Source organism: Jatropha curcas, chromosome 9, assembly GCF_041381405.1.
Source record: "Jatropha curcas cultivar XTBG-Jc1 chromosome 9, XTBG_Jcur_1.0, whole genome shotgun sequence".
NCBI classification, from domain to species: domain Eukaryota; kingdom Viridiplantae; phylum Streptophyta; class Magnoliopsida; order Malpighiales; family Euphorbiaceae; genus Jatropha; species Jatropha curcas.
The window spans coordinates 1,736,751-1,755,424 of NC_143159.1; the positions used below are offsets into that span (position 1 = coordinate 1,736,751).

An 18,674-nucleotide genomic window follows, 5' to 3' on the forward strand; every position below is an offset into this window, starting at 1 on the left:
GATTAAGCAACATTTGATACCATTGTCCTTATTCCAAACAAGAGTGTAGTTTTTTTTTTAAAAAAAAAAAAAAAAAAAGAAAGAAAAGAAGAGTATGAAATAGTAAATATGATGCTGGATAAATGAGAGGACACCGAAAGCAAATTGTTCCTTGGTGATTTGAGGCAAAGGAACAAAAGGAAGCGTAAAGAGGAGATACTATGAGTGCAATTTTATATCATTTTGGATAGATATGCTTCCGCCTGCAAAATAACAGTCTCCTTCAATAGTTAAAAGAAGAAGTGACCGAAAAAGCAATTAGTTGCTTGACTTTCATGAGAATTTTTGTTTAAGGATTTACTTTAAAGTAATTTTATTGGATGCCAATTATGTAATTAGCTTAAATTATGTTATTTGACATACTAATTAAGAAAATTGAATCCAAATCCCAAATTATCTTATATATTTTCCGATAATGACAAGTAAAGCCGTGAAGGTACGACGTCACTTTTTGCTTACACGTGTAACGAGCAGAAGAAGTACATCTCTCGCAGTCTTATCTCTTTGTTCTTTCATGTTTTTGGCGTGCAGTTGGAAATTTTGAAATTGGAGTTGTTTTCCTCATTTTTCTTAATACGCAAGACATAATAGATCGCAATTGGGGCGCCACAGCCCCCGCCCTTGTAAAATTATTCAATGCACGACTCCTGCTTAATGCTGTTCATAGCTTGGCGGGTTGAATCCATACACTGTTCCTACAATGTACAATGTAATATTTTATACTTTAGTTATAATAAAAATAAATCCTAATTTAATTTTAGGTTTTTTTTTATTTAATTTTAGTTTTAGGTTTGATTTTTATTTTTAACTTTACTTTTGATTTCATTTTACGACTACACAAAAATTCAACTAAATATTAAAATATAAAATGTTACGATAAATTATCAAACAAATTCTACTATATAATTAAAATTAATATTTTTAAAACTATGATCAATTTATCACTTTATATAGTTTTACGACAAACTCTATATTTTTTCACAATAATACGTTAATATCAAATTGTATATATATTTTCAATGTTAAACCATTCATTCTGAAGTACAAATTATAAATATAGGAAGTGTAATAAAAGTAAAAGACATGAACTAACTCTACCTTTATTTGAAAAGATGGTACTTATTAAATTTTTTACATGACAATAAAAAAAATAATTACTTTTTTTTAAATAATCATAAAATCAATGATAATTTAATCAAAATATTATTTATTTTAAAATGAATGGTAATTATTTTCTCTAATATAAATAAAAATAAAATTAAAAAAACATTATTTATTATTTTTTAAAATTTTGAGATGAAAATTTAAATTTAAATTTATTACTAATCGTATATACACCTACCGCTATATTATATTTTGGTGCGCAACTTCTCGTGTTTTGACATAAAACCATGGTATGAAAACGAGTTTTTAGTGTACGATTTAAATAGAGTTTCTAGTGTACTAGTTAAGTGGCTGTCATTTAACTAGTAATTCTATTCTCGTACCATCTAACCTAGAAATTTGCTGACAAGAAATAATGGCTGTCATTTCTCCAACCTGTCCCAAAACTTTAGAGCCACAAGAAATTTTATGTGGGTCTCAATTTCTTTCCAACTCCAAAATACAATATATCATGTCAGAATTTTGATTTTTCCAATTGGGAAATTGCGAAATATCATTTTCCTAAGTTCTGAGTGGGAATCAGAATGCTTGGAGATTAATACAAACACCAACTCATGGCAGATGCTATATACCAATACTTAAATCACGCCTTTATATATTTCTCTTATTTTAAATGTGTTGGTTGGGTTCGATTTTATTAACTAGAATTTAAATATAGCAATGTGATTCATTCCACGTGCTCGGGATTACACTTTACTCAAAAGTGTAGAACTTTTCTCAAAAATATTTCTTTCTTATAAATCTAATTTATGTCCAATTGTTAAAATTTAATTCCTTCTATTATACAGTAAGTATAAAATTCAAACTAAAATGCCAATTAGCTGAAAACCATTGCCTAACTTTATTTAATATTAAAAATATGATACTCCATAGAAGGTTAATCTGAATGGAAATAATTCAGATTATTTAAACAAAAAGACGATACAGAATATATATATATATAGCTCGTGTTAGCCTTGTATATAATTATTAACATGATATATAGTAATAAGATAATCCAGACACCTTTTATTACAATATAATTTGCTTTAGGAGGAACAGCATTGGGAAAACAACTTTTTTTTTTTTTTTCAGATTTTCTTTAATAGAAAATGAAATTTTAAAAATTTTGGACTTAACGGCGATGTCAGTCTCTTGTTAAGGATTTTTCAGCTACTACTGTTGCAGTAATGAATCTAGGTAACCAACCTAGACACCTAGTTATTATCAATTACCGACCCTACATATTTATGGCATAGAAACAGAAATTTAAAAGGGAAAAAAATAAAAAAATAAGTATACGGCCATACACTAAGTTAATAAAAAAAAAATTATTATTTTGTTTCTTTCGGTTAGAAGTATCCCGTTTGAGTAAAACACTATTTGTAAATGATTTAATGCATCCTTCCCCTACATTTATATATAGCTTGTCCGTCGTCTCGAACTCTTACCCACGAGCTTAAGCTGAAGGTGAAGAGAGGAAGCAATCTTTCTTCTTCGTAAAGCCCAAAGCCCGTCATTTGTAGAGAGAGAGAAATGGAAATAATGGAAGGTTTTCACATGAACAAAGGGAATGGCGAAACTAGTTATGCAAAAAATTCAACAGTCCAGGTTTATTTAATGTTTTATCATCATAGCTCCAAATCTTCCTGTCTATATGATAGTATATAATATTATATTTAATCTAATTTTTGCATGTAGGGCAAAATAATATCCATTGGAAAATCAGTGATGGAAGAAGCACTACTGGAAATGTTGTGCAATACCAAAATTCCTGGGAGTATTGGCATAGCAGATTTGGGTTGCTCATCTGGACCCAATGCCTTGGTAGTAATATCTGATATGCTCGATATTATCCACGCCAAATGCCAAGAAATGGGTTGTTCAACACCAGAGATTAGAGTTTCTCTAAACGATCTTCCTTGCAATGACTTCAACAGTATTTTTGGGTTATTGCCAGAACTGTACAACAAAATAAAGGAAGCAAAGGGTGCTGTAGGATTTGGGCCGTGCTTTATATCAGCCATGCCTGGTTCTTTCTATGGTAGATTGTTTCCTTCCAGGAGTCTCCACTGTGTTCATTCTTCTTCCAGTCTTCACTGGCTCTCTCAGGTTGGTTCCCATATAGTATTTATTAATTTGACTCCTGATAGTTTCAACTCAAATCTAATGCTGCAATACCTACTAGCTACTGTGAACATAATATTAATTAATTATGCGGTTCTAAAAATTTGTGTGGCAAATTTTGATTATTTCCATTCATTAGTAAGCTCTCTTTCCTTTTGAGAACACTAACTTAGATTAGAATACGGAGAAAGCTCCCACTTTCGGGTTATAAATCACCACAAAAATTTACATATGATATCATTTATGGACTAAATTAATTGCAAACAGTATTTACATATGATGTCATTTATAGACTAAATTAATTGCAAACAATATTTTGATTTAATCATAGTATTTTTAAATATAATACTTTAAAAAAAAGGACAAAACAATAACATTTTAAAAAAATTTTTTTTTATTGGCTTAACGAATGAGATCGTCTATATACCGGTAGGTAAGATATTTTTACAATCATTTAATATTTTTTTTTTTTTTAATTGTGCTGTAAAAATATCTCATTATTCTTTTTAATTCACTTGGTGCATGAAACTATACTAAATCATTAAAACTCTTGCAAGGCATATATAAGGGATTAGTCATTAGTTTGACTAAAAATTTTTTCAAAAAAAAAAAAAAGAAAAGAAAAAAGGGTAAAGAAGCAGTGATCTTTATCCAGCTATACCTACCAAGATTTGAAGCTGCACAATAATTTTTTTCACCAGTTCTTTGTATAATTCAAATATTTCATATTAACTTGATAACTTATTTTATTGAAAATACACGATTGATGCTTACCTTTTTCCTTTAACATTAATAAATTCCTCCAATAACAGTTATAAAGCAATAAATGCAAGTCTGAATTTGTTTTATACCTTCTAAAAACAGTTTGAATTAATTTATTTCAGAAATAAAAAAAAGAATTTGAAATTTGATATCTGAGAATACTGAGGAGTGAAACACACCATGGCCGGTACGGAATGAAAACTATGGAGTACGAAATTTTGAATAAGACCAAAGTTGGTTTGTTTAAATGGACCCAGCCACCTCGGCAAGACGTTGACTGTTAACTGTATTTTCTTTTCGTACTTTTTTTCTTTTTCCAAACACCCTTTTTCTATGATCAAATTCAAATGTTAACCTTTATGAAAATCTTAACAGTGGCAAACTTTGAAATTTTCTATGATCAAATTTTGAATATGAAATACAGGTTCCATCCGGTCTAGAGAGAAACATGAACAAGGGAAAACTGTATTTGTCGAAGAGCAGCCCAGAGAGCGTGCGGGAAGCATATTCGCAGCAATTCCAGAAGGACTTTTCACTGTTTCTGAAATCACGTTCTCAAGAATTGGTCCCTGGAGGTTGCATGATATTGTCATTCATGGGCAGGAGAACCTCTGATCCCACCACTGACGAGAGTTGCTACCAATGGGAGCTCTTAGCACAAGCACTAATGACGTTGGTTTCAGAAGTGAGTTTTCTTTTACTCTATCAATATTCTTCTTACTATTTTTTAAGAAATTCTTACTTATTGTTAATTGGAAGCAGGGACTAGTTGAGGAGGAAAAGGTGGATTCTTTCAATGCTCCATATTATGCGCCTTGTGGAGAAGAAATAAAGAATCAAGTAGAGAAAGAAGGGTGTTTCATTATTGATCGCATTGAAGCATTTGAAATTGACTGGGATGGAGGGTCATGTGACACGCACTCCCAATGTTCTCGTGGGCAGAGAGTGGCTAAGACTATTAGAGCAGTTGTTGAGTCAATGCTCGAAGCTCATTTTGGCAGAGACATAATGGATTATTTATTTATTCGTTATGCAGAGATGGTGGATGATTATTTGTCTAACAATAAACGCAAATACATCAATTTGGTTATTTCAATGTTTAGAAATAACAATTAGCTGCTAGTTAATTATATAACTGTTATCGAGGATATGCCGGTCAGAGTGGGTGTTTTTTTTAATTTTTAAGTGTTGGGAAGAATTCGAATTTAAATCTATTTGCTCATATAATTATCTTTATGTATTTATCAAGTGAATTATGTGTACCGTGAAGTTAAATTTTCAGCAGATTTTTCTTCCTAATAAGATAGTTAATTATATAACTGTTTGTAGTTTCTTTTGCCTTTTAAGCTTTGCTTCTTCCCATTGTAATGAATATATATATATATATATATAATAATATTTGATGCATGGATGAATTCCAAGAAGAGAAAAAAAAAGACTACCTCAATCTTTTTGACCTTCGATTATTTATTTTAGAGTTAATTAATTGTCATCGTATCTATTATCAAAAGCCATTAATAAAGAGAGGATAAAGGTACTCAAACCAACTGGGCAATTTGCACATAATATAAGATAGGATATAGCACTTTTTTTTTTTTTTTTTTTTTTTTTTTTTTGTTAATGCTAAAGTAGGTACAGTGGTTTAATGCGTTACGTAGAATAATTTATTTAAAATTTTCACTATCATATGCTATGCTTAACCTTATATAAAAATAAATATGTCAACTTTATTTTAATATATTATAATAATAATAATAATTGCTTTTTTGACTTGGGCCTTTATTGTATAGAAAAGATGAAATCACAAGCCACATTCAAAGGCAGCAAATTGAAGAGAATTTGATTATACATCACTAATTCATAATTCTGCAGGCCAAAATACCAACACTTGTATTATCAACACCAACACCAACACCTTTCACAGATTTTCAAATATTTAAACGATATGAGCCAAAATACTACACTATCATCACATGTTATTCCCCTCCACCAAAACCAAAGCTAAGCCAAAATGCTTGCTCTCTTTTTGCCTCATGCATGCCCTTGCCTTTGTTTCTACGCGGTTCTTGTTCTCAGTGCTTTAGTATTATTTTTAATGGGGAAAATTCTATTCTTTTCTTATAATCAGGAATCCATTTCTGATATTCCACCTGGTAGCAGAGGATTTCCATTCATTGGAGAGACCCTACAGTTCATGGCTGCCATCAAAAGTGGCAAAGGTTTCTATGAGTTTGTTAGAATTCGCCGGCAAAGGTGTTTTTTTCTTTTTTTTTTTTTTTTCTTTTTTTTTAATTAATTGGCAACTATGATCCTCATTTTTAAAATTTTTAGTACAGGTATGGAAATTGCTTTAAGACTAGCATATTCGGGCAGACCCACGTTTTTGTTTCAAGCACAGGGTCAGCCAAAACAATCTTGAATAACGAGTCTGGTAAATTTACGAAGAGATATATTAAATCAATTGCAGAGCTTGTGGGGGATCAAAGCCTATTATGTGCTTCTCACCTACATCACAAGCTGTTACGCAGTCGTTTGATAAATCTTTTCTCGACCAGTTTCCTTTCAGTTTTCATCAAACAATTTGATGAATTGATTGTGAAAAGTCTTGACACTTGGGAAAATGAAGCAACTGTCACTGTACTTGACCAGGCCCTTAAGGTCCGTTACCTTTCTTTAAATATGCTACCATTGTTATTCATAAAAATGAAGAATTAATTTCACAAGTTTGAAATATATCAATTGAGATGTACCTAGGCTATCAGGTTTGAATTAGGTTCGTCGGCAAATATGCCATTTTGGTGATATGCTTGCAATAATGGCCCAGACTTGCCAGTTTCCAGAGCCTGTAGTTTGACTTTTGACTCAACAGTAAAAAGTAAAGAAGAGTAACTGAGACTTTTCCTGAACATAATATATCAGTGCCAAACTGCCAATTGCATCAGCTCAATTTTCAATTTGGGCCCCAGCCTCTAATGCTATTATCACAGTCCATAGGGTAACCGAGACTTGTTTTGTAATGGATTCTGAACAAATATTATAGGCTAAAACCAGTAAACTCAAATATCTGATTTGGCCTTTTTATGAATCCATATTTTTAAGTGAAAAAGCCCAGCTCATTTTGGTATTGCATTTGGGCAGATAACCTTCAAAGCCATGTGCAAGATGTTGATGAGAATGGAGGATGAAGAGGAGATAGAAGAATTGCAAAAGGACATAACTTACGTGTGTGAAGCCATGCTTGCATTCCCTTTGAGGTTCCCTTGGACTAGATTCTACAAAGGGCTCAAGGTAATAATCTACTAATCCAATTTTGTTATGGAAATTAATTTAGACTGTTCCTCACTACATAATCCTTTTTAGCCCAAAATGGAAAATAGGTGAACAAAGATTTTCTTGATTAAAACTATTTCAGGCCAGGAAAAGAATTATGAGCACACTAGAAATAATGATGACCCAAAGAAGAAGAAAGTGTTCATCACATGCCAATCAAGATGATTTTCTGCAACATCTTTTGGTTTGCGGTGATAAATCATCTTCTGATGAAGTCTCTAAGCTTACAGATTCAGAGATAAAGGATAATATATTAACCATGATCATTGCAGGTCAAAAACGTATATGTTTTCTTTCTTGTAAATTCATTAGCTATGAAATACTCGTTGCGAAGTAATTATTAATTTACATGCAGGTCAAGATACAACAGCAAGTGCTATCACATGGATGGTCAAGTATCTGGGCGAAAATGAAAATGTTTTACACAAACTTTGTGTAAGTGTAAAAAATTATTGCATTTCCATAATCTAGTTTATTTAACCAATTTAATCCTTGTATATATATATTGGTTGGAGCAGGCTGAGCAATTTCACATTGCGGAGAAAATTTCCAAGAGGTCATTTGTAACTCTAGAAGATTTTAATGATATGCCATTTGCTTCTAAGGTTAATGAGCATAGACCACATTTTCATTTTTTATGAAAAAATTTTAGTCTGTTGTATTTTGAAATTAAAATAATAATAATAATAATAATAATATTGATGCTAATGAACAGGTAGTTAAAGAATCCCTAAGGATGGCATCTATAGTTCCTTGGCTACCGAGATTAGCACTTGAAGATTGTGAGATTGAAGGTTTATTATGTCCTAACCAAGAATATTTTCTTGCCAATTATACGTTGATAATGTTAATTATGTTCATGGCTTCTCTCCTAAATATAGGATTTAAGATAAAGAAAGGTTGGAATATCAACATTGATGCTAGATCAATACACCTTGATGATATTCTATTTGAGGAACCCGATAAGTTCAATCCTTCAAGATTTGATGTAAGTCTATCTATTTATCCTTCAAGTGACAAACAAAAAACAAGCTTGAACAAGTTTTTTATTGTAATGTTTAAATTGATCGTCTCTTTCTTTGACAGGATGAGTCCAAGCCATATAGCTTCTTAGGATTTGGGATTGGAGGAAGGGCATGCCTGGGAATCAACATGGCTAAGGCCATGATGCTGGTCTTCCTCCACCGTCTTGTCACCACTTACAAGTCAGTCGTTTTTGCTTTTTATACTGTTTTTTATTAGGGCGTAGAGATGAAACTAATCTAGTAAAAATGACCTAATTTGTGCAGGTGGAAGGTGATAGATTCAGACTCAAGTACTGAGAAGTGGGCACTCTTCTCAAGGTTAAAATCTGGTTGTCCTGTACAAGTCACACGTATTACTCGCAAAAGGGAAGAGTAAAGAAAGCTCTGTTTGAGTGTAGAGATAAATGGGTAGTTAAAGTGACGATTAGGCAGGTTTTACCTAATCTTACCGGTTAATTTTTATGTTCTAGTCCAAATCTTGTTTGCGTGACACAAGTGAATAACAAAGAAAAATGATACATTGTGTTGATTTTAGATGCATAAAAAGCATTTTCTAATTAATCTTAACACGCTTTTGATCCATATGATCAGCTAACACTCTCAAGACTCAAGACATCAACTTTACTATTCAGACATTATTTACAGAAAGAAATTTGATTGTTTTATATAAAGCCTGAGTTTATAATAGTTTAATAAAAAAAAGAAAAAGAAAATTCAAGTGTTGGTTATTGGACAGCAGGACTTTCCGGAAGTAGACAGAAAGCACCCTTAATAATAATATTAGGCCATTAGGGCAAACGACAACGTCTCCAATTTTGACTCTCTGAACAAAGGGAAGAGAATCCCTCACATTTAAGTGAGTAGGTACTGTCCCATTCTCCAGCTATATTCTATATGTTGCTGGTTACTGGTTAGTGGTTACTTGACTTTGCCTAACACTTCCCAAATCCCATGTCCCATTATGCCATTATTGTTCTTATAAACGACATTCTATTGTTTCCCAACCACACCATTAAAATGGATAGAATACTACATGAAATAGGGGAGGGGAAGGGAAGGTTTGAACTCTGAATCTTTTGATCCAGAGACCTTTATCTTACTGTTCAAACTAGGCGTCGTTGGCTCTATTATACCATTATTGTTCTCATAAACGACACAATTTTGATTCTATTGTTTTGTTTCCCAACCACACCAGTACCATAACTCCAAACAACATTATATATACCAATAATTGGATGGTGGACTCACCATGCTATAATTTTTGGGCTTTTCATAATATTAAATTTGTTAGCTTCTTCGTCTTCTTTCGCCCAATTACCTTTCAGTATACTAATAAAAATGGGTCATTGTTTTGTTCCCCACTGCTCACACACACACGAATGCATCTTCTTTTTTCTATTTTATATCCCTTTTGATCAACCAAGTATTGCTTTGTTATTAAGTAATAAATGCTCTTTCTACCTGCTAGCATTTTTAATTACTACTGGTTTTTCTTAATACGGCAAAAAATATAAAACAATTTCTGTTTTTATTTTCTTTTTTCTCCCTAAGAATAATGAATTCGATCCTCCTTAATAGTTTTTTGCACCATTTGCATATATTTATCTTTTTCTTAACAAAAATATCACGTTTTTAACAGATTAATTTGATCAATGCCAATGAAGAAGTAATTCCATTAATATCTTAAGGGAGCTGTTGTATCATTAATCATCTACTTAGCTATCATAAATAAATGCTAGTGTCCTTTTTGATATTCAGCACTAGACATTGAAAGGAATAAAATATAATTAATAACACTCGATCAATTATTTAATTCCCCACCATCCAACATTAATAAAAAAAATATTTATGACACTTAAAACAAAAGTAGCTAGGACAAAAATTTGATTGTAAGATCTGTTGCAATTTCTGATTACAAATATAAATATTAATTGTTCAAAATTTCTTATCCAATATTACCCATACAATAGTTCTATGATGTCGACTGAACCAATTAATCATATGTCGTTTTAAGTAGTTCTTCTTGAATTCGTACGTCTTCAACTCACTGTAATCTTGTGCCCTCCCATATAATATAAAATCTACAAATCCAATTTGCTACTTGGGTACAAGTTGCATTACACAAACACGATATGGTTACATGTTACGTAATGCTCTAGTGTACTAAGAGATTAGATTTCAATTTTGTATTCCTAAGAGAGTTCAATTTAGGTCATGTGACAGCTAGAAGTAAAAGAAATGACCAACAGGAAAGACAAGATTGTTAATTCCTATATTAATAGGATAATTTTAGTACTCTTAAGATATATGTTCATATGTCAATGTATGATGTTTGCATTAGTTTAATTTCACCTTTTTATTTTATGAAATGATTATTACTACTCTATTATAAAACTACCATTAGTCATCCTCATCACCCACCACAACAAAATGAAAATATCATCAAAGAAAATATTATATATGCTCGATAAAATTAATTTTTTTAATAACATTTTATCAAATATTAAAAGAAATAATGTTTTATAATAAACTTTCTGAAACTCTAAACATTACTATAAATAATATAATCGGTTTTTTAATTTAGTCAAAAACTCAAAATACTAAAAAGTTACATGAAAAGTTACCGACGAACATGTCTATAATGATTATAATAATTAAAAGCAAAATCAGAATTATAATGAAAATGGAGTGATATATTTTTTCTTTATTTAGAAAGAAAAAGTTAGGATGCCAGGCAGCCCATGGTAGTGAGCTACTCTACGAATATAATATAGGTTTTTTCCGAAATCCAAGAAAATAATTGAAAAGAAAAAACAAACAAAATGGCAATATATAGAAGCGAAGGCTAATAATTAAGAAGCAAAAGTATCTCTTTAACGCTTTTGTTATAAAATTTTCAGAGCGAGTGGATAAGAGTAAACTGCTTCATTATTAAAAAAAAAAAATTAATTAAAAATAATTTGCTTGAAACCGCCACACAACAAATGAATTATTTTTATTTTTTATACAATCACAATCGCAATTGATTAAAAAAACTATTGACATGGCCTTTCTTCTGCTTCCAACTTTACTTCTCAAATGGGTCCTATCAAAACACCAAATATAAATAAAAAAAATAAAAAGAAAATAAGAAATTACATTTTTTAAAAAAAAAAAAGAGAAAAGGGGGAGTAATGGAAGAAGAATAGGAGGAATGTTGTTGTGTCCCTATGACAGACAAAATGAAGGTGGGAGAGAGGTGTAACTTTTTCATCCACACAATATAATATCCCTCATAACCACCCCCCCCCCCCCCCCCCAAAAAAAAAAAAAAAAAAAAAAAAAAAAAGAGAGATGGGAAATGAGTAAGTGTAATGCATGAGAAATATATTGAGACAGAGTTGCTAATTACCCTACATGTAGGCTAAATTAAAGTTTGTGTTGAGAAGATTCAACCTTTTTACTTTTTAGGCTAAACAATCTTTTCTTTCTTATTTGGTTTGGATTGGGCAATTATATGTGCACTCGAGAAAGCTCAGTTTTGCGGCTACGTAAAGGATATGATCAGTTAATTATATGTTAGTTGTTGTGTAATTAATTGTACTCCTAAACTTCCTAGTTATTTAGTTCTTTGTACTTTGCTTTTCTTGATTTGGTGAAACTGAAATAGGTACAGTAAGCTTCATCGTCAAAAACATATTCATTAATTTCCACAGTCCATGACTTTTGCTCTACAGTACTAGAAAAGAAAATATATTATTTGTGGCGACGAGAGAGGAAAAAGGGCTTCCTTTCTTGTTTTATGTAATAAAAAAATGTCGATATTGGTTATCACTTTCATTTTCCGGGCAAAGTAAAAAAGCTTGGTAGTAATACGTAACTATCAGAGTACCAACCACGTTAAAAGAATGGTATCCTCCTGTCATTTCTGGTCATTCCAATTTGTTTCCTTTCATTCTTTCTTTATTTTTTTTCCCCTGATATACAAAATATATTGTTACAATTTCGCAATAATCGATGAGGATCCAACCTTAAATTTAAAGGTCGGAGAGTCTTTGAATTATATATTTTAAGTATTTGGAGAGGGGTTTCGGACTATATCTTATATCTTAGTGTGCATTTGCTTTAGATATTTAGGTATGGTTTTGATTTTCAATTTATTTCTTTGGGCATATATAGGAAAAGTCAGGCAAAAAGAAGACTTTCAATCTGGTCAACCAAGCAGCATCGAAAAAGAAGAATTATAAATATGGAAAAAATTATTCATAATTCGTAATTAGCATAAAATGGGAAATTATGCACTGTACATTCATAAAATCGAGACAGATTTTAATTTCTCAAATCCCTAAATCTTAGTTTCTTAAATCCCTAATTAATTACTTCTTTCATTCTAAATTTCTACCTTATTAATTTTTTAACTACTGCTAATCACACGTAGGTGATAGCAGTAAAACACTCTTTCCTTTCTTCCATTAAAACAGCAACATTTTCGTCCCTCAGAACCTTCTTTCTGCTAGCGATAAACCTCTCGATTCTAAGTCTAAATTCTTCGCTGTCCATATCCTGCATTGACTTCCTTGCCGGAATATGTCTTCCATTGTCTGTCTCCGAACGCCGCAGCTCGGTTCGACAACTCCTCCTCTTCTTCTCAATGGTATACTTCTCTGATTGTGTTCTCCTGACATTTTTCTCGTCAGTACGAGTCCCAGCCATCACTGCAAGACAACGAACTGGATTCTCTTCCATTGAAGCACGATTAACATTCTTGCAACTAACTAATTGTTTGTCGGAGAACGTATTCTCGCCGGACGGAAACTCCGGCGCAGGTGAGACGACCAATTGTTTTTCCTCTGAGGCGGATGTTTCCCGGCGAGTAGAAGAGGAAAGGTAGACGTATTGATCGTAGAGATCAGCCTGAGACTCAGCGTCGCTGTGACCGTCGTTGGTGGATAAATAGTAGACAATGAAAAGCAGAGCGTTTATGATGAAAAAAATCAAGAACTTGTGGTTCAGAAGGTAGAAATAACCAGAGGCCATCTCTTGAACGACGGGAAGACATGAGCAAGCGCAACAGAGAAGAGATAAAGCACCTATAGCACGCAAACAGAATCTACAGTTTCTGTCTCTTTTACACCTTCTCATGGCATCGGCTTTTTCAGCCTTGACTATGTCAAATTCGAAAGAAGACATTTCTAGTGGAAAACGAGTGAAAGAGGAGGTGGAGGAATTCAATATATTTACAAGTGAGAGAGAGGTTAGGGTTCCGGAGTTACTTGCAGAGAAGGAAGTGAGGGAAAATGGAAAGGGAAGACTTACAGGTATAGGGAAAAAGGAAAGTAAAGACTTAGAGAACGTGAGCTTGGTTGAGTTGTTTCTGCATGTTCGGAATTTGTTCGCCGTCTGATGTGTTGGTTCCTGTTTTAGACAAGCTAGTAATAAAGGAAACTGGCGATTCAATGGATCTCTTGATGGGGCCTTTTATAGAGCTCAGTCTGAGACAACGATTCATATCAAAATAATATTTAGAAATAAAATTTTTTTAAAAAAAAAACTTTATTATTTTATTATAATAATGTATAAATTTCCTTTTTTGAAAGCCAATAACGACCATTTTAAAAAATCACACGAAATATAATATTATTTTAGTATTATGATGGTAATTTTTGTGATTTAAAGTGTCTCACTTTCTATATTTTTTATAAAATATTTACGGCACCTGTTTTAAAATATAATTACACTTTAGTCCTTGATTGTAATAAGTATATTATACTCTATTTGTTTTCATAAAATAATTTATAGGAAAAATAATTTGCATAGAAAACATTGTTTTTGAAAAATATTTTTCAAATGATTTATTTTTCATTATTTGGTTATAATATTAAAAATTAGTTAAAAATATTAAAGATTTTATCTCATAAGACCATAAAAAGTATTAGTAATAATAGAAATTTTATTATTAAATATGAAAAGAATGTTAAAAAAAATACAAATTAAGAAAGTTGTTGGTGACCGGTAATGGTGGCGGCCGCTGGTGGTGGTCGGTGGTAAATGGTGGTAATAACTACGATAATTAATAAATTAAAAAAATATGGATTTATAAGGTATTTTACTCTATAGAAAATAGAAAGTTATTTTCCTTAAAAATGACTTAATTTTCCTTTGACCAGAAAATTATTTTCCACTGACTTATTTTTCTAAACGCTCCAAACAATAGAAAATTATAAAAAATATTTTCCTGTAAGTTATTTTACGAAAATAATCGGATGCTTATTCTCTAAAAATTCCGTAGATCGATAGGATTAAAGATTGTTAATTTTTAAGATGAAAACATAAACTAATTAAGGCAATTACAGCGATTTAAAAAAAAAAAAAAAACTAATACTGAGCCCAGCAGGGTAAATGGATCGATCCCCGACCAGTCACAAGACCGTGGGCCATATGTTAGCAGGACATCGACCAGTCTTCGGTTGACGGTGGTAGAACCAAACAAGCTACGTGAGTATCACTCCATGACAATGTATACTTGACTTTGTCTCTGAAATCTGATGTTTCAGTTTAACATTCTTCAAAAATTAAATGTGAGTACAGCGATCACTATGTGGATTTATTTCATACCAATTTTTATAATTTTATTATAAAAAAAAAAAAAAAAAAAAGAGAAATTGATTCTACAGAGAGCGATTTATGGGTAGCGTTCGGAGTCGGGTATTGCACTTTCCTTTTCTGACATCTTTTCTTCTACACGGCGATTCAGGAAATCTTCAGCCCAGTTTGGCCAAGTCAGTAGCCGATTCTGAAATATTTTGTAATTACAAAATAAATAAAGAAATTAAATAACCTTGATGGAACCATACGAAAAATAAGGCAAAAATTTTCAAACCAACGGAAAAATATTTGATTAATCTGATAATTAATTATTATATACTCAAAAATGTAAAAAAATAAAAATTAAGAATAAATTATTGTCATTTTTTATTTGAAAATTATCCAATGGGTAGTGATGACTATGGGTTTGTGCATGTATGTATAAATAAATATATACTTACCTTATTTATATAATTACTATGAAGAAACATTATAAATTAGTACCCTTTCCGTGTTACAATTCTTGTTATACTTTCCTTTTATCTGATTTAATTTGTTGTTTCATTTCCTTTTTTAGAATTGAATAATATTTAAAATTTATCATTTTATCGTTATTTAATATCCTTCTTTCTCCACAAATATACTAATCAAACTATCATTTACTACTAATTAAATTTTGATATAAACAATATTTTAATATCAACCCTTAAACCTCCAATTGTAATTATACATTAGCCAATTGATTTTGGATAAATAGTTGTAATTTGCTTGATTTCAATAACAATTTGATATAAATCATTTAATTTTAAATAAATAGGGTTTGCTCTAAGGAATTTTTTTTCCTCACATGTGCTTTCATACTCGAACTGAAAATGATATTCAGGTAAAATAGTTTCACATAAGTGATTTTAAATTTTAAATTTTAAATTTTGAAGTCTTAATTTTGCTAATAAAATTTAATTGAGTTGCGCCCAATTTTATATTTAGTTGGCCACTTTCAAACAGAGACAGTAAAAAGTGGAAGGAGAAAAAGGAGAATGGGATGGATGATTGCTTTTTATGTAGTTCAACTTTAGCGAGTGGCTAGTTAATTAGGGTTGCATGGGAAATTCATGATCTGCCCAAAAAAGGGGGAGACAGAAATGAAGATATGTAATTATGTATAGCAGAAAATAGAAGATTGCGTCTCTAACTCTCTACTCCTGTTCTGGTGTCTAAAAGAGATGATCATGAAATCCATCAAAGACCCATTGATTAACAACAACCCAATCAACTATATCTGAGGCTGCATGATAAATTAAAGTAAGGAAAAACTTTAAAAAAAAAAAAAAAAAAAACAGAAATTATGTGTTAATTTCTGGCAAATTGTCAATCTTAATTTAATCTTTTAACTATGCACATTATATCCTTAACCTAATGATTTTCATATCTTTTATAATTTTTACTCCTCGAAGAAAAATTTATTTGAACATTATTTAACCTTATAAGGAAACATAATATTGCATTTCAGTGTGTGATTTATTTTGATTTTTGGTTTTCTGATAATTATAAGTGGAAGAAGTCTAATTTTAGTAATTTGACCTCCAAAAAGAGTCATCACGTGACCTCTCCCTCCTACAACTCAAAAATAAAAAGAAAGACTGCAAAGTGCAAACACAGTCGATAAGAAAGAAACAAAGCAGTTTCCTTCCATCAATCAAAACAATTTATTTTTTGTTTTATTTATTTATTTATAATCAAAACCTGGGTGGGCGGTGGGTTATTAAAGAGTCCTCAGGAGGCACGTTACATCTGGCGCAGAGCTTTTACGCACTAATCTGCTTTAGTATTCCTCAATCTTCTTACAATTACATCTAAATGCCTTTTAGCGTCCATGATTAAGATTAGGTAAAGATGATGTTTGATAATTGATTGATAAAAATTATTATGGTTTACATGACAAGAAAAAAGTTACTGTCTTTGGGACCCAACAAATTAATAATGCAAAATCGATTAATATCTCTGAGGTTTATTTAGTTATCATCACATGCTGCCATGGAAGAAGATTATGTTTGATCTTATTTGAATTTCTCCCATTTGAAATAGACCGTTACCTAGTTACCATTTTGTAGTTTGTGGAAGGAAATTAATTTTTAAGGCGTAGAGGATTAATCATTGAGTTAAAAATATGTGAGATGTTACTATTACGAGACATGGTTGAGTGGGTGAAATTTAACAGTATTATATCTTTACATGTGTCAAGTTTGAGAGCTTGCCTTTCTATGTAAGAAAAACTTAAAGAAAGACCAGAGGAAGTTCAGTTAACCAAGGAGTATGGATGATAAGTTCAAAGAGAAAATTGGATAAGATGAGTAAAGTAAAAAAATATTTTTATAACTCCTATTTTCATGGGTCTAAGTAAATATTTTTTCAATAATGATGATTTTAAATTTATAATGTTCATTAAATCATTACTGCCTTTTTATCTATTTGAGGGATTTCCTATACAAGATGTTAGTCCACATTGCTTTTTGGCATTGAATTCTTGAAAAGGGTTCAATTCTTAGTCTAATAATAAAAAAATTATCCATATGTCACTAAAATGAACGGAGCAATTGGCCAACTAGTCAAAAAAGGAAGACATTTCAACCAAAATTGCGGTTACCGACTTAAATTATTTATAGGATTAAGATAAAAAAAGTGTCTTTGAGTCAAATAATAGATTTCTCTTGTGAAGTAAATCATGCGGTTCCCTTTTGCCTTTTGATGTATACTTTTGTTATGAGGACAATAAATTAGGTTAACCTTAAAGCTGAAAGGATAAGTGGAAAGAAAGAAAGAAAAGGATTTGGATGATTGGATTGGAAGTTTTAAATTACCCGTTGAATTTTTTTTTTTTTAAAAAAAAGAAAAAACTCTCGAAGAAGGATCATGCAGTTCTCAAGACAAAAAGCATTGTATTTATGGCTATCCATTGGAAGGAAACAGATCTAACGTGGCAACCCATTGTATTTAAAGCACTGTTGTTCTTATTCACTTCCCTCCCTCTTCCTTCTTTGGCTCTGTAATAACTATATGCAAGCATTAATTCTTAAGGAGAAAAGAAGGTGCTCAATATATATTATATATCGGAAAATATGACATGCAATATCTCATTTATACTGATTACCCAACCTCTAGGTCATTGAATTACGAAAGAAAGGTAACACTATAAACTAAGAACCTTGCGTCCTCCCTGTCCCTCTGATATGGTTGCTCCAATAAGCAGAACTGAAAAGAGAAATAAAGCCCAAGAAATCAGCTGATCCAATGGGCCCTGTCAACTGGAAGATCCCAATTCAAATTAGATTTCTGTGTATAATCTAACCCAGCAAAGCCACTCTGAAGATTTCTATTTTATTTTGTTTTGTTTATTAATTTGGCTCCAGCTAAAATTTGAATCTATAACTTCAGGATTTAATGCTACCGTCTGACCTTCGCCTTTTAGACATCGTATTCCTCGAAGGTGAGTGTCTTAGTAGCCGTGAACTCTGAATTCCATTATGTGCAGCCAATTTTGCTGAACGATTACTTAGTTATCATCTATAGGACAAGATTTTCAAACTTCTTACGCTAATTTGTTTGTTCAGAGGATAGGCATATTGCGATAGTACTACGGGTGTCCATATCCATGTGATGATGACGATAAAAAAGTTGCATTCTGAA

General features: G+C 31.3%; 3 protein-coding genes across 3 annotated transcripts; 2 read left to right on the forward strand and 1 right to left on the reverse strand.

The window, feature by feature from the left end:
• The first annotated feature begins 2,609 nt into the window (after window positions 1-2,609).
• On the forward strand, window positions 2,610-5,390 carry JMT (jasmonic acid carboxyl methyltransferase). Its single transcript, XM_012216515.4, has 4 exons — window positions 2,610-2,793; window positions 2,884-3,294; window positions 4,496-4,756; window positions 4,834-5,390. Exons 1-4 carry the CDS (start codon window positions 2,719-2,721, stop codon window positions 5,185-5,187), a joined length of 1,101 nt encoding a protein of 366 aa, XP_012071905.1. The 5' UTR covers window positions 2,610-2,718; the 3' UTR covers window positions 5,188-5,390.
• A 636-nt stretch (window positions 5,391-6,026) lies between these two features.
• On the forward strand, window positions 6,027-8,955 carry CYP722A1 (cytochrome P450, family 722, subfamily A, polypeptide 1). The gene is made up of 10 exons (XM_012216622.4): window positions 6,027-6,324; window positions 6,408-6,729; window positions 7,210-7,359; window positions 7,484-7,673; window positions 7,757-7,836; window positions 7,920-8,006; window positions 8,117-8,195; window positions 8,283-8,389; window positions 8,488-8,606; window positions 8,691-8,955. Exons 1-10 carry the CDS (start codon window positions 6,083-6,085, stop codon window positions 8,800-8,802), a joined length of 1,488 nt encoding a protein of 495 aa, XP_012072012.2. The 5' UTR covers window positions 6,027-6,082; the 3' UTR covers window positions 8,803-8,955.
• A 3,704-nt stretch (window positions 8,956-12,659) lies between these two features.
• On the reverse strand, window positions 12,660-13,852 carry LOC105633924 (uncharacterized). The gene has a single exon (XM_012216621.4). It carries the CDS (start codon window positions 13,593-13,595, stop codon window positions 12,834-12,836), a length of 762 nt encoding a protein of 253 aa, XP_012072011.1. The 5' UTR covers window positions 13,596-13,852; the 3' UTR covers window positions 12,660-12,833.
• Between the last annotated feature and the right edge of the window lie 4,822 nt (window positions 13,853-18,674).

Coding starts and splice junctions, on each gene's coding strand:
- LOC105633924 (XM_012216621.4), bottom strand. CDS start 13,595: ATGTCTTCTTTCGAATTTGACATAGTCAAGGCTGAAAAAGCCGATGCC.
- CYP722A1 (XM_012216622.4), top strand. CDS start 6,083: ATGCTTGCTCTCTTTTTGCCTCATGCATGCCCTTGCCTTTGTTTCTAC. Junction 8,007..8,116: donor ATATGCCATTTGCTTCTAAG/GTTAATGAGCAT, acceptor GCTAATGAACAG/GTAGTTAAAGAATCCCTAAG. Junction 8,196..8,282: donor TGAAGATTGTGAGATTGAAG/GTTTATTATGTC, acceptor TCCTAAATATAG/GATTTAAGATAAAGAAAGGT.
- JMT (XM_012216515.4), top strand. CDS start 2,719: ATGGAAATAATGGAAGGTTTTCACATGAACAAAGGGAATGGCGAAACT. Junction 2,794..2,883: donor CAAAAAATTCAACAGTCCAG/GTTTATTTAATG, acceptor TTTTGCATGTAG/GGCAAAATAATATCCATTGG. Junction 4,757..4,833: donor TAATGACGTTGGTTTCAGAA/GTGAGTTTTCTT, acceptor AATTGGAAGCAG/GGACTAGTTGAGGAGGAAAA.